Genomic DNA, 15,158 nt, shown 5'->3' on the forward strand with positions numbered 1-15,158 from the left:
ACACAAAGTGTTCCTCCGGTAAACGGGAGTTGCATAATCTCATAGTCATAGGAACATGTATAAGTCATGAAGAAAGCAATAGCAACATACTAAACGATCGGGTGCTAAGCTAACGGAATGGGTCATGTCAATCAGATCATTTCAACTAATGATGTGATCCCGTTAATCAAATAACAACTCTTTTGTTTATGGTTAGGAAACATAACCATCTTTGATTAACAAGCTAGTCAAGTAGAGCATACTAGTGACACTCTGTTTGTCTATATATTCACACATGTATTATGTTTCCGGTTAATACAATTCTAGCATGAATAATAAACATTTATCATGATATAAGGAAATAAATAATAACTTTATTATTGCCTCTAGGGCATATTTCCTTCATATCTCTCCCCGCGAGGCGGAGGAGGAGGCAGGTTGCCTCGTCGCTCCATGGCCCGGGGGCGGCCTTCTGCGTCACGCTCGATGGAGAAGCGAGTCCGACTGCGGCTAGCAAACGGCTCCTTATCTTTTTGCTCGCGGGCGCCGCCTACAGACGGCGTCCGGGATGTCGCGTCGTTGGTACCGGCGAGGAGGCGGATCGTTGATTCGCTGGTCGGGCGCTCCAGTGCGGCAGTCGGCCTCATGCTGCTCGACGATCGCGTCAAGGAGCTGCTGGACGCGCTCCGTCATGTGGCGACGCTCGTCGGCGGTCAAGGCTTGTCCAGCTCGTCTGCTGCCGCCTGGCAGCTCATATGTTCTCCGCAGGCGTAGCGTAGATGGGCGATCTGCCCCGAACATGCTGGCTACGGCCGCGCCACGCTGCTGGATCACGCCAATGCAACTAGGCCCGCTAGGAGCTGGTGTGCCGCCAACGGCCATGGTCCATCTCACGCTGGTAGGCCTCCGGAAGCGTCTCGCGCTGGCCAGCCTATTGGCGCTTTCGACGAGCTGGACGCAGCGCGCCTCCAGCGTCTCGGCATCGGCGTCTCCAAGGACGGGCTCAGACAAGTCTCACAGCACCGCCTCGAGTGGGTCTCGAACGCCTCCGCCCGACTGCTTGTCATGGCTAATGACAAGCACCTCTTTGACGGTGCTCGAGCCGCTGAGCTCGCAAGGAAGCAGGCCCATCGTCGACCACCACATTGGTGGGGAAGGCGTCAAGCGACGTCGTGTCGGAGTCGACAATCATCGGGTCGGTGGAGCCAACCGACTCCAAGTCCACAGCAGGCTCGCTGGCAACATGGAGCTGGTCGAGGCGGCTCTTGGGGCACTCCGCGCCCGAGTCGGTCGCGGGCTCGTCGGAGAGGCAAATCTTGCCAACAAGATCGGCGAGGTGGCTCGCCGCGCAGGCGGCCTCCGCGCCAGCGCGTCGATGCAGGCGCCGTTAGGCGTGCCGGGCTGGCTGCGCTCGCCAGGAAGGAACATAGTCCTGTCCAAACAGGTCTCCAGAAGACGGTGCACCTCGCCCCATGGTGGGCGCCAAATGTCGAGGGTGGATGCGACATATGCCAAAGGATGGCTTATCATGGTGGGAGCGAGTAGAATGTCGCCGGTGCTTGGAAGCGGGATGAGCGTAGACACGAACGTCGGCGTACTTTACCCCAAGTTGGGGCTCTCCTAGGAGATAACACCCCTACTCCTGCTCTGCGGGGTCTCCGCGTGATCACTAAGGCACTAGTGAGTACAATGGTGCTCCTCGAGCTGTATGCTAGAGGTTGAAGGAGGCAGGGCTAGCTCTCTTCTCCCTCTATGTATGAGTCTTGTTCTATCTGATCCCGAACCCTTAGCATGGGTGCCCTGGGGGGGCTTATACGGGCCTACCCCCAGGGGTACATTGGTAGTCTGGTTGGGCGTAGGGCCCGGCTGTCTGCGGTCTCCGGTCGCCGACTTCTCCGCCGGCTGTTGGGCCCGCCGCTTGACGGGCCCCGCCGACTGGTCTGGTACGGAGCCGACAGGCCGCCTCCGCGGCTGGCGGGTCTGGTGGCTAGTACTGTGGCCATAAGGCTAATGACGCATGCTTGGTCATAGGAAGGGCGTGGCTATAGTCCCACCATCTCATGGGAGATCACTGTAGCCTCATCGTGTCTCGTCTGGTTAATGGTGCACGGGCCCCGAGAGAGAGCCTGGCCGCCTTCCAGAAGCCGGATCCCCTTGGGTCCGACTGACTAGGCTACGCCGCCCTCTGGGCCTTGGCTTCCTGGTAGGGCCCGCCGCCTGCGGGCCGTACCGACAGGCCGTCGTGGAGTACGCCCTATCGGTCAGGGGTGACGTCAAGGGCGGAGTGGCGACAGTGTCGCATCATGGCGGAGATCTCCGCCTGTACCGGGCACTGTGGCCACGCCAGGCCCAGGATACGGGGGTGATGGGCTACACTGTAGCCTCATCCTGTCTTGTCTTCTTAATGGGGTGGCGCGGACTCTGAGGGCGTTGTGGGCCGCCTGCTAGGAGCCGGCCTCTCCGGAGGCCGCCGGCTAGGAGTCGGCCGTCTTGTGCCGTCTTCTGGCAGCCGACCGTATGAGCCAGCCGGCCCCCAGAAGGCGGTGGCCTCATTCTGTAGGCTCGTGGGCGCCGCAAGCCCAATGTCTTGAAAGGCTCGGGGACTCGGGGTTGGGCTACCCGTGGCCCATTACTCCAACAATGCAGGTCCCCTCCCTCCATTTGGAGAAATGGATTGTTAGATGCAAATCAGTTTGAGAGAGATGCATGCATATTTCTCTGTTTTTTGAAAGACAGAGATGTAAATCAGTTTCTCTTGGCTCACATGCACATATACCTTTTTTTTTTTTGCATGCACGCAAACTTGGGAGCCTTGTCGTAGCGGCTAGTACAAAGACGCCTCCCACCAGGGCTTTCCTTTTTGAGTGGGGCAGGCACGGCAGCAGACATCAGCCAGAAAGTTATGGTTCCTCCTCTTGAGATGGATCAATGTTGCACATTCCAGTTGCAATGGTATATACTCTCTCCGTTTTAAATATAAGTCTTTGAAGAGATTCTACTATGAACTACATACTGATGTATATAGATGTAATTTAAAGTATAGATTCACTTATTTTACTTTGTATGTAGTCTTGTATTGGAATCTTAAAAAAAAACTTGTATTTAAGAACGGAGGGAGTACATGTCAGATTTGTCTTCCGTCCTCTTCATCTTCGTGGGTGCATCCTTTTTCTTTTACTTAGAACTTTTTAATACCAAAGTACTCCATCTGAGAGTGACATGTGCCGATCAATATAATTGGGGCGGCTGATGAGCTGCAGAAGACGATGCCAAAATTGAACATGCTCACACAAGGAGAAGCCGAATGTGTAGAAAACTACTCTCTCCATCCCATAATGAGTACTAGTACTTTAGCAGTATATGCCGTTTTGCAAAGCCGTGGGGATGATACTCCATGGGATCCTGGGAAAAGAAAGGTGTAGCCAAAGCCACTTTTGCACACACACACACTGGCCGGACGGAGCTGATCGCCTGCATTGTCGCAGATTGCTTTGCATCGGCCCACAAGAGGAGAGGGGGTACAGTACAGGAGATGAGATGAGACGCCGGGTTAAAGCGACGGCGTCTGATTGGTGAGAACTGGCACTGCTACCGTACCGGCCGGCCACTGCTTTGCATGCATGCAGCACAGCCTGATCCACACTGCCACAGATTCGCCGGGCATCTCGATCTCGGTGCCATGATCAGTTGCAGTTTGCATATGGCAATCTCCCTGGAGGACCACGCATGCACGCCCAATGGGAGGCGTCTTTGTACCGGCCGCTACGACAAGTCAGGGTCTGCATTCGGTTTTTTCGGTTTGATTCGGTTTGGTTTATATGGTTTTTATACTTTGATTTATACGGTTTTATACATATATACGGTTCGGTTTCGGTGATAACCATTTATTTTCGGTTTGGTTTCGGTAATAACCAAAATAACCCAAAGTTACGCGAATTTTTGAATGACACATGATATTTTGGTCAGGATGATTCGGTCTATGTATGTAGGTGAGATGTTTCTGTGATGTATGAGAACTAAGAACTGTGTATGTAGATTAGATTATTAGAATTTAGATGGCAGAAGACGTGGTATCTCACACGCACACACACACAAAACAGAGCCAGGAGAGGACTTTGGAGACGGGTAGTAGTTTGCATGCACGGGATCGGGATGGGACGACGACCGGAAGATCGGTCGTATCTGCGCTGGGATCCGCTTCGGTTTCCAATGGCTGCCCCTTTCGCTGCCGCGGCAGCATGCGCGCGCCCCGGCCGGCAGCCGCTTGCGGCAGCAGCACCGTGCCCCTCCGGCAGTGGCAGTGGCATTGATCATGCCATCCGCGCGCGCCGTGTGGTGTGCTCGATTTGGATCGGTGCTTGCCTGCCACCACAGATACTCCTCACCTCACCTCACCTCACCTCATGCTGCTGCTGCGCTCTACGGCTCTAGCTTGGCCCCCCTGATTAGCCATGGAGGGAGGAAACAAAATCTGCTTTTGAGTCTGGAGAGGCCAAAGGCCTGGCCAATTGCACTGCAAACAGAAACAGACATGTGTCCGCACTAGCAGTTCCAGGACTTGAGGCAGCATACTGCAGCCTTCGTATTTTCTTTTGCTTTTGTTTGAAATTAATAGTTACTATTACTAGTATGCAGTCAAACAAAGATTAAAGTAGATTATAAACAAACCACATTTGAAATACTCAAATTTTTCTATAATATGAGTCAAAATCTATCACAAATTTTACATGTAATTTGACTTAAAATGTCATTAAGCGGCATTTGTTAAGTACTACTCCCTGCATTCCTAAATATAAGTCTTTGTAGAGATTCTATTATGGACTACATGCGAAGCAAAATGGATGAATCTACACTGTAAAATGCATCTATATACATCCGTATGTGGTTCATTGTGAAATCTCTATAAAGACTTGTATTTAGGAACGGAGGGAGTAATATAATATACGCAATGTGGGCTAGTCGAGGACGTTGTCAGTGTTGAGCGTCTTACCAGCTTTCCAGCAACAATCGCGATCGATCATGCCAATAATGGCAGGTCGTCTGACGGTGGTTTTTTTTTCTTTGGATCTGACGATGTTTAGAAGCCACGTTGTTGGTGATTTCGTTGTGTTGGTGTGAGTTGTCCCAGTAACACCGCCACCTAAAAGAAAGAGCGTAGGGGTGAGTTTGTACGAGTAGCAACAACACCTAAAACAAAGAGAGTAGGGGTGGAGAGGCGTGAGGAGCAAGAAGGTAAAGTTTCCTTTGCGCGCGTGCGGTCGTGTTCGGAATGCACTCCAAACCAGCCCTTCACAACCTCCAAACACGGAGTCTACGAGCTTGATTTTAGATCGAGCTCCTTAAACTTTGACGGTACAAATGTTTATAGCAATTATGTTACGTATCATTTTATGTGTTTTCATCAAAGTAGCAGTTATTTGAATTTGTTTTATTATTTAGCACACTGACACCGATTTCACCTACTCACATTTTTTTCCTTTGAGATTAAGTCCTCCTACTCACTATGGCCCAAGAGAAGCCGCTCATGCAGCACCTTGCGCTATGGGACGGGCACAATAGTGTTTTTTTCCAGCGCAACCGTTTGTGTATTTTAGCTTGCTCTACTTTTGTTTCTCAAAAAAAAAAAAATTTGCTCTATTGCTTTTGTGGCAGTTCTCGCTCCACTGTTTTTCTTTCTAGTGCCCCCCGGCTAAAAGAAAAATATATGAATTCCAAATATGTTTGGAAGTTTTCAAAAACTATTCTTGATTCAGAAGAGTTACCTAATTTCCGAAAATGATCGCGAATTCAAATAATGTTTGTGAATATCAAAGCATACACCTGAATTGAAAAGGTTCACAAAAAATGTACATAAATCCAAAAAATATTCATGAATTTGAATAAACGTTTGTGAATTAAAAATATATTCCCGAACCAGAAAATATTCGGAATTTCAAAAGATTGCAATGAATTAAAAAGGAAAGGGGTAGTAGTATATAGATCACCGGAAACATTAATTGGCTGGATTGTGATATGATATACGAATCGTCTAGAGTACCATTACACTTCACCAAATTAATTACTCTAGTTAAAACGGCACTAGGGGCATTCATCTTGTTCTCATCCGACACATGTATGTTTTGGCAAACTGTAATTAGCTCCCGAAATGGCAAAGATTAATCAAAACAATCTAAGAACTCGTTCATGGATCTACGACCTGATACTGATCGGAAGTCCAAGCCCTAGCTAGAGCCTCAGGGACAGGTCCAGGGAGCCACCGACGCCGCCGGACGGCCAGGAGGAGGAAGGCGGCTTCCTACGCAGCTCTGACTCGTCTGGACCGCCGTGGCTGGTGACCCTCGTCGGGAAGAACTCGATCTCCCGCACCTCCTTCCTCCCCTCCGGTGCCAAGAACCCTTGTCCGGTCGTCTCCTGCATAGCATATCGATCGGGTGTTGCAACACAATCATCAGTTGGTTCTGACAAATCTAGATGGATTTGCAAACGCGTGGAACCAATTCACGTACCTTGCAAGCGGCGGTCATGGCCATGGTGGCGGCGAGATCGTAGATGGAGTAGTATGGCGCGTTGGCGGTGGCGGTGGCAGGGCTCCTTGTTCCTCTATCTGCCATGGCCACCATCATCTGAAGATCAACACAGACGCGCAGGAAGGAAGACAAGATTGGTTAATTGGCACAGCAAAAAATGAATCTGGGAGGAGTAGAAAGTTCTGGAATTTTGGATGTGGACGGACGGAGTACCTTGGAGCAGAGGTCGCAGCGTTGGCCCGCGTGGAGGCAGCCGCAGGAGGCGGAGGAGCACGCCGGACGCCAGATGGTGCTTTGGCTTGAAGGGCACTCTGGCGCCGGCACCTGGAGCTGCGGCTGGTGGCCACTGCCCGCCGGGACGAAGCCCCCCATGCGGTCCCAGCGGTCCATGAAGTACTGCTGCTCGGGCGCCATGCCCTGGACGTAGCGGACGGGAGCCTGCGGCTGCGGCTGCGGCGCCGGAGGGGCGGGCGGCGGCTGGACCAGGAGCGGCGAGTAGTAGCGCGAGCCGGTGGCGGCGTCGAAGGCGGGCAGGTAGTCGTGGTGGTGCTGCAGGACGACGGAGTTGCCCTGCGCCTGCAGGTTGGCGGCGGCGGCCTCCAGCATGGCGGCCGCGGCCGCGGAGTTGAGGTCGCGCAGCGGGTCGACGCCGCCGCAGCGCAGGCGCTCGAGCTCCGCCACGCCGAGGCCGCGCTGCGGGGTCTTCCTGGGCAGCGCCCCGCCGCGGGAGGCCGCCTGCTGCCTCCCCGGCCCGGACGCCGCCTGCCGGCGCAGCCTCGCCCGCGCCACCGCGTCGGAGAGGTCTGGCACCATGGCATGGGCCGACATGTCAGCCGCCGGCGTGTCCTCCGGGGCGGCGCCGAAGAGGAAGGAGGGCGTGGGCGCCATGAGGGAGGAGAGGAGAGAGCTGGATGGCGATCGACTGTGGCACGTGCGAATGGGTTGCCGGTGGCGAGATGGGATAGGGTGGCTGTCTCCTCCAGGGGGCGCTCGTTTTATAGCGGCGGAGCGGCGGCGAGGAGACACGGCGTGTGTGCGTATCTCGCCGCGGTCTACTGATCTGCTGCTCTCGTCTGTCTCACTCTCACTCGCCAGGCAGACAGTCGGACAGACAGGTGGGGCCCGACGTATCAACGACTAGTCCTCGGTCCTCACGCGCCCGATGGGCCGATACGGGAAGCAACTCCCGCTGCCAAGTGGGCCCGAACGGTCGGCTCTTCGGAACACGCTCCGCTCCTGTCGTGTAGCAAGTCGTCCATTCTATCCTCTCGATATGATATTTCTCCGCTTCTGAAAAATGCAAGAAACAGATCACACGAAACTACTCCCTCCATTACTAAATACTCCCTCCGTCCCAAAATTTATATCTTAGTTTTGTCTAAATACAGATGTATCTAGTTATGTTTTGGTGTTAGATACATCCGTATCAAGAAAAATCTAAGGCAAAATTTTTTGAACAGAGGGAGTATAAGTCAAATATTTCACATGAACTAGAATATACGGATGTATATAAACATAGTTTAAAGTGTAGATTAATTCATTTTGTTCTGTATGTAGTCATTTGTTGAAATCTCTAGAAAGACCTATATTTAAGAACGGGGGAGTAACACTTTACATACGCGAAACAAGAGAAAATTTATGGCTCAAAATCATGTTGCAAATAAATTCATCTGTCTAATGGCTAGCTGCAAAAACAACTGTGGATGTGATGTAGGAATCTCTGGCGCCGTTCTTGGTGAGCTGGTCGGTGAGGCGACGCCCGTGTTGCACGGACGTCTTCTCTGTGGTCCTGGATTGCTGGAATTTAGTGTATATTGGGGCAGCCCAATAATTATTTCAGAAATTCCTAATAAATCCTAGAGGCCCACTTAGCCCATTTGTGCAAGGCAAGGGATACTACTAAAGTTTAGTCCCACATTGCTAGTTTAGAGAGAGTTGGACCTCTTTATAACGGAGGCTCCTTCCCCACTTGTATGAGCATGAGAACAAGAGGGACATCCACGCGCGCTCCTCCTCCGCCACCCGCCCCGCCCCGCCCAAGTCCAGCGCTTCTGCTGCTGCTGTGTCGTACGTGTTTTTCTCCTTTCTATTAGAAGTCCTGCTACAGTTCTTGGCTCTAGTTTCTGCCCTACGTATGTTAGGTTCTATGTCGTATAAGCAACTTCATCTAGTGTCTGTTCTACATGTGTTTAGCTCAAGTTCATACATGCAGACGATGTTTACCTTCTCTCTGTCAGATTGCATGACTTGCTTTATCTTTGCTGTTTTAGTCATGCTTTATCTAGTATTTCTGTTAATAAAATCATTCGGTAAATTGCTCATATTTCCAACAAACCGGTCAAGGCTAGGCCTCCGTAAGTGCAGGGTCCGCAAGGACCCAGTCTGAGGCATCCCCCGATGTCATACACGTTATATTTACTCATAAATGGCCATAACTAGCTGCAAAAACAACTGTCGAATGGTGTAAGAGCATCTGAGCTGGGTGAGTTGGTTGTTTAAACGACGCCCTTGCCGCGCGGACATCTTTGCGATGGTCCTGGACCGGTCGAGGTGAAGGAAATATGCCCTAGAGGCAATAATAAAGTTATTATTTATTTCCTTATTTCATGATAAATGTTTATTATTCATGCTAGAATTGTATTAACCGGAAACATAATACATGTGTGAATACATAGACAAACATAGTGTCACTAGTATGCCTCTACTTGACTAGCTCGTTTATCAGAGATGGTTATGTTTCCTAGCCATAGACAAAAGATTTGTCATTTGATTAACGGGGTCACATCATTAGGAGAATGATGTGATTGACTTGACCCATTCCGTTAGCCTAGCACTTGATCATTTAGTATTCTGCTATTGCTTCCTTCATGACTTATACATGTTCCTGTAACTATGAGAATTGTGTAACTCCCGTTTACCGGAGGAACACTTTGGGTACTACCAAACGTCACAACGTAACTGGGTGATTATAAAGGAGTACTACAGGTGTCTCCAAAGGTACATGTTGAGTTAGCATAATTTAAGATTAGGTTTTGTCACTCCGATTGTAGGAGAGGTATCTCTGGGCCCTCTCAGTAATGCTCATCACCTAAGCCTTGCAAGCATGTAACTAATGAGTTAGTTATGAGATGAAGTATTACAGAACGAGTAAAGAGACTTGTCGGTAACGAGATTGAACTAGGTATTGGATACCGACGATCGAATCTCGGACAAGTAACATACCGATGACAAAGGGAACAACGTATGTTGTTATGCGGTTTGACCGATAAAGATCTTCGTAGAATATGTAGGAACCAATATGGGCATCCAGGTCCCGCTATTGGTTATTGACCAGAGATGTGTCTCAGTCATGTCTACATCGTTCTCGAACCGTAGGGTCCGCACGCTTAAGGTTTCGATGACATTTATATTATGAGTTTATGTATTTTGATGTACCGAAGGTTGTTCGGAGTTCCGGATATGATTACGGACATGACGAGGAGTCTCGAAATGGTCGAGACATAAAGATTGATATATTGGACGGATATATTTGGACACCGGAAAGGTTCCGGAGAAGTTTGGAGCCCCGGAAGGTTACCGGAACCCCCCGGGAGGTATATGGGCCTTATTGGGCCCATGTAGGAGGAAGAGAGAAGGAGCAAGGGAAGGGGGCGCGCCCCCCCAAGCCCAATCCGAAATGGGGAGGGGGGGCGGGCCCCCCCTTTCCTTTCTCCTTCCCCCTCTTCCTATTACTACTACTAGTACTACTTCCTAATACTAGTACTCTTTCCTTCCCCATCCAAATAAGATAAGGAAAAGAGAGGGAAACCTACGTGGAGTAGGTTTCCCCCTCCTCATGGCGCGCCCCCCCTAGGGCCGGCCACCTCCTCCCTCCCTCCTTTATATACGGGGGTAAGGGAGCACCCTAGAACACACAAGTTGATCATTGATCGTTCCTTAGCCGTGTGCGGTGCCCCCCTCCACGATATTACACCATGGTCATATTGTAGCGGTGCTTAGGCGAAGCCCTGCAATAGGAGAACATCAAGATCGTCACCACGCCGTCGTGCTGACGGAACTCCCCCTCGGCGCCTCTGCTGGATCGGAGATCGAGGGTGCGTCATCGAGCTGTACGCGTGTCAAGAACTCGGAGGTGCCGGAGTAACGGTACTTGGATCGGTTGAACCGGAGGACGTACGACTACTTCCTCTATGTTGCGTCAGCGCTTCCGCTTCGGTCTACGAGGGTACGTAGACAACACTCTCCCCTCGTTGCTATATCATCACCATGATCTTGCGTGTGCGTAGGAAATTTTTTGAAATTACTACGTTCCCCAACAGTGGCATCCGAGCCTAGGTTTTATGCGTTGATGTTATATGCACGAGTAGAACACAAGTGAGTTGTGGACGATATAAGTCATACTGCCTACCAGCATGTCATACTTTGGTTCAGCGGTATTGTGAGATGAAGCGGCCCGGACCGACATTACGCGTACGCTTACGCGAGACTGGTTCCACCGTTACGAGCACTCGTGCTTAAAGGTGGCTGGCGGGTGTCTGTCTCTCTCACTTTAGTTGAACCGAGTGTGGCTACGCCCGGTCCTTGTGAAGGTTAAAACGGAGTCTAATTGACAAACTATCGTTGTGGTTTTGATGCGTAGGTGAGATTGGTTCTTGCTTAAGCCCGTAGCAGCCACGTAAAATTTGCAACAACAAAGTAGAGGACGTCTAACTTGTTTTTGCAGGGCATGTTGTGATGTGATATGGCCAAGACATGATGCTATATTTTATTGTATGAGATGATCATGTTTTGTAACCGAAGTTATCGGCAACTGGCAGGAGCCATATGGTTGTCGCTTTATTGTATGAAATGCAAACGCCCTGTAATTGCTTTACTTTATCACTAAGCGGTAGCGATAGTCGTAGAAGCAATAGATGGCGTAATGACAACGATGCTACGATGGAGATCAAGGTGTCGCGCCGGTGACGATGGTGATCACGACGGTGCTTCGAAGATGGAGATCACAAGCACAAGATGATGATGGCCATATCATATCACTTATATTGATTGCATGTGATGTTTATCCTTTATGCATCTTATCTTGCTTTGATTGACGGTAGCATTTTAAGATGATCTCTCACTAATTATCAAGAAGTGTTCTCCCTGAGTATGCACCGTTGCGAAAGTTCTTCGTGCTGAGACACCACGTGATGATCGGGTGTGATAGGCTCTACGTTCAAATACAACGGGTGCAAAACAGTTGCACACGCGGAATACTCAGGTTATACTTGACGAGCCTAGCATATACAGATATGGCCTCGGAACACGGAGACCGAAAGGTCGAGCATGAATCATATAGTAGATATGATCAACATAATGATGTTCACCAATGAAACTACTCCATCTCACGTGATGATCGGACATGGTTTAGTTGATTTGGATCACGTGATCACTTAGAGGATTAGAGGGATGTCTATCTAAGTGGGAGTTCTTAAGTAATATGATTAAACTGAACCTAAATTTATCATGAACTTAGTCCTGGTAGTATTTTGCAAATCATGTTGTAGATCAATAGCTCACGTTGTTGCTTCCCTGTGTTTTATTTTGATATGTTCCTAGAGAAAATTATGTTGAAAGATGTTAGTAGCAAAGATGCGGATTGGATCCGTAATCTGAGGTTTATCCTCATTGCTGCACAGAAGAATTATGTCCTTGATGCACCGCTAGGTGACGGACCTATTGCAGGAGCAGATGCAGACGTTATGAACGTTTGGCTAGCTCAATATGATGACTACTTGATAGTTTAAGTGCACCATGCTTAACGGCTTAGAATCGGGACTTCAAAAACGTTTTGAACGTCATGGACCATATGAGATGTTCCAGGAGTTGAAGTTAATATTTCAAGCAAATACCCGAGTTGAGAGATATGAAATCTCCAACAAGTTCTATAGCTAAAAGATGGAGGAGAATCGCTCAACTAGTGAGCATGTGCTCAGATTGTCTGGGTACTACAATCGCTTGAATCAAGTGGGAGTTAATCTTCCAGATAAGATAGTGATTGACAGAATTCTCTAGTCACCATCACCAAGTTAGTAGAACTTCGTGATGAACTATGATATGCAAGGGATAACAAAAACGATTCCCAAGCTCTTCGTAATGCGGAAATTGACGAAGGTAGAAATCAAGGAAAACATCAAGTGTTGATGGTTGACAAGATCACTAGTTTCAAGAAAAGGGAAAAGGGAAGAAGGGGAACTTCAAGAAGAACGGCAAGCAAGTTGCTGCTCAAGTGAAGAAGCCCAAGTCTGATCCTAAGCCTGAGACTAAATGCTTTTACTGCAAAGGGACTGGTCACTGGAAGCGGAACTACCCCAAGTGATTGGCGGATAAGAAGGATGGTAAAGTGGACATAAGTATATTTGATATACATGTTATTGATGTGTACTTTACTAGTGTTTATAGCAACCCCTCAGTATTTGATACTAGTTCAGTTGCTAAGATTAGTAACTCGAAACGGGAGTTGCAGAATAAACAGAGACTAGTTAAGGGTGAAGTGACGATGTGTGTTGGAAGTGGTCCCAAGATTGATATGATCATCGTCGCACACTCCCTATACTTTCGGGATTAGTGTTGAACCTGAATAAGTGTTATTTGGTGTTTGCGTTGAGCATGAATATGATTTGATCATGTTTATTGTAATACAGTTATTCATTTAAGTAAGAGAATAAATTGTTGTTCTGTTTACATGAATGAAACCTTATATGGTTGCACACCCAATGAAAATAGTTCGTTGGATCTCGATCGTAGTGATACACATAATCATAATATTGAAACCAAAAGATGCAAAGTTAATAATGATAAGTGCAACTTGTTTGTAGCACTGCCGTTTAGGTCATATTGGTGTAAAGCGCATGAAGAAACTCCATACTGATGGGCTTTTGGAATCACTTGATTATGAATCAGTTGATGCTTGCGAACCATGCCTCATGGGCAAGATGACTAAGACTCTGTTCTTCAGAACAATGAAGTGAGCAATAGATTTGTTGGAAATCATACATACTGATGTATGTGGTCCGATGAATATTAAGGCTCGCGACAGGTATCATTATGTTCTGATCTTCACAGATGATTTGAGCAGATATGAGTATATCTACTTGATGAAACATAAGTCTGAAACATTTGAAAAGTTCAACGAATTTCAGAGTGAAGTGAAAAATCATCGTAACAAGAAAATAAAGTTTCTACGATCTGATCGTAGAGAAGAGTATTTGAGTTACAAGTTTGGCCTTCAGTTAAAAACAATGTGAAATAGTTTCACTACTCATGCCACCTAGAACACCACAATGTTATGGTGTGTCCGAACGTCGTAATCGTACTTTATTAGATATGGTGCGATCTATGATGTTTCTTGCTGATTTACCATTGTCGTTTTGGGGTTATGCATTAGAGATAGCTGCATTCACGTTTAAAATAGGGCATTATCTAAATCCGTTGAGACAACACCGCATGAACTATGGTTTAGCAGTAAACCTAAGCTGTTGTTTCTTAAAGTTTGGAGTTGCGATGCTTATATGAAAAAGGGTTTTTCAACTTGATAAGCTCGAACCCAAATCGGAGAAGTGCGTCTTCATAGAATACCCAAAGGAAATTGTTGGGTACACCTTCTATCACAGATCCGAAGGCAAATTTGTTGCTGATAATAGATCCTTTCTAGAGAAGGAGTTTTTCTCGAAAGAAGTGAGTGGGAGGAAAGTAGAGCTTGATAAGGTAATTTGTACCTTCTCCCGAATTGAAAATAGTTCATCACTGAAATCAGTTCCAGTGATTCCTACACCAATTAGTGAGGAAGCTAATGATGATGATCATGAAACTTCAGATCAAGTTACTACAGAACCTCGTAGGTCTTCCAAAGTATGGTCCGCACCAGTGTGGTACGGTAATCCTGTTCTGAAAGTCATGTTACTAGACCATGATAAACCTACGAACTATGAGGAAGCGATGATGAGCCCAGATTCCGCGAAATGGTTTGAGGCCATGAAATCTGAGATATGATCCATGTATGAGAACAATGTATGGACTTTGATGAATTTGCCCGATGATCGGCAAGCCATAGAAAATAAATGGATCTTCAAGAGGAAGACGGACGCTGATAGTAGTGTTACTATCTACAAAGCTAGAATTGTCGCAAAAGGTTTTCGATAAGTTCAAGGTGTTGACTACGATGAGAGTTTCTCACTCGTATCTATGCTTAAGTCTGTCCGAATCATGTTAACAATTGCCGCGTTTTATGAAATCTGGCAAATGGATAAACAAAACTGCACAGGCGGATGACTTCTTGTAGTCTCCGCTATGGTTAGGATTCCCTTGGTACTTGGCATCTTCATCTTGAGGTAAGCATAGTGGGGGACCGCCATGAACTTGGCCAGGGCAGGCCGGCCAAGCAGCGCATGATAGGGGCTTTCAAGGTCCACCACCTCAAACCAGACTGGCTCTCGGCGGAAGTGATTTTTGTCTCCGAAGAGGACGTCAATCTGGGTTTTGCCGATTGGTGAGCAGGAAAGGTCAGGAACTATGCCATGGAATACTGTCCGGCTGGGCTGAAGTTGCCTCCGTTTGATTCCCAGCTTCTCAATAGTGTCTCGGTACAGAATGTTGATGTTGCTGTCTCCATCT

The 15,158-nt window shown here is 48.2% G+C and overlaps 1 protein-coding gene across 1 annotated transcript; it reads right to left on the minus strand.

Moving 5' to 3' along the window:
• Positions 1–5,951: 5,951 nt before the first annotated feature.
• LOC123095625 (uncharacterized) lies at positions 5,952–7,522 on the minus strand. The gene is made up of 3 exons (XM_044517155.1): positions 6,720–7,522; positions 6,486–6,602; positions 5,952–6,390 (listed from the first exon to the last, which is right to left on the minus strand). The coding sequence occupies exons 1-3, from the start codon at positions 7,392–7,394 to the stop codon at positions 6,205–6,207; spliced, it is 978 nt and encodes a 325-aa protein (XP_044373090.1). The 5' UTR covers positions 7,395–7,522; the 3' UTR covers positions 5,952–6,204.
• Between the last annotated feature and the right edge of the window lie 7,636 nt (positions 7,523–15,158).

Source organism: Triticum aestivum, chromosome 1B (assembly GCF_018294505.1).
Source record: "Triticum aestivum cultivar Chinese Spring chromosome 1B, IWGSC CS RefSeq v2.1, whole genome shotgun sequence".
NCBI classification, from domain to species: domain Eukaryota; kingdom Viridiplantae; phylum Streptophyta; class Magnoliopsida; order Poales; family Poaceae; genus Triticum; species Triticum aestivum.

Excerpts from the sequence above, each read along its gene's own strand:
- LOC123095625 (XM_044517155.1), bottom strand. The coding sequence starts at position 7,394 with ATGGCGCCCACGCCCTCCTTCCTCTTCGGCGCCGCCCCGGAGGACACG. Across the intron at positions 6,603-6,719 it reads GCTGCGACCTCTGCTCCAAG|ATGATGGTGGCCATGGCAGA; the intron begins GTACTCCGTCCG and ends GTTGATCTTCAG. Across the intron at positions 6,391-6,485 it reads CCATGACCGCCGCTTGCAAG|GAGACGACCGGACAAGGGTT; the intron begins GTACGTGAATTG and ends TATGCTATGCAG.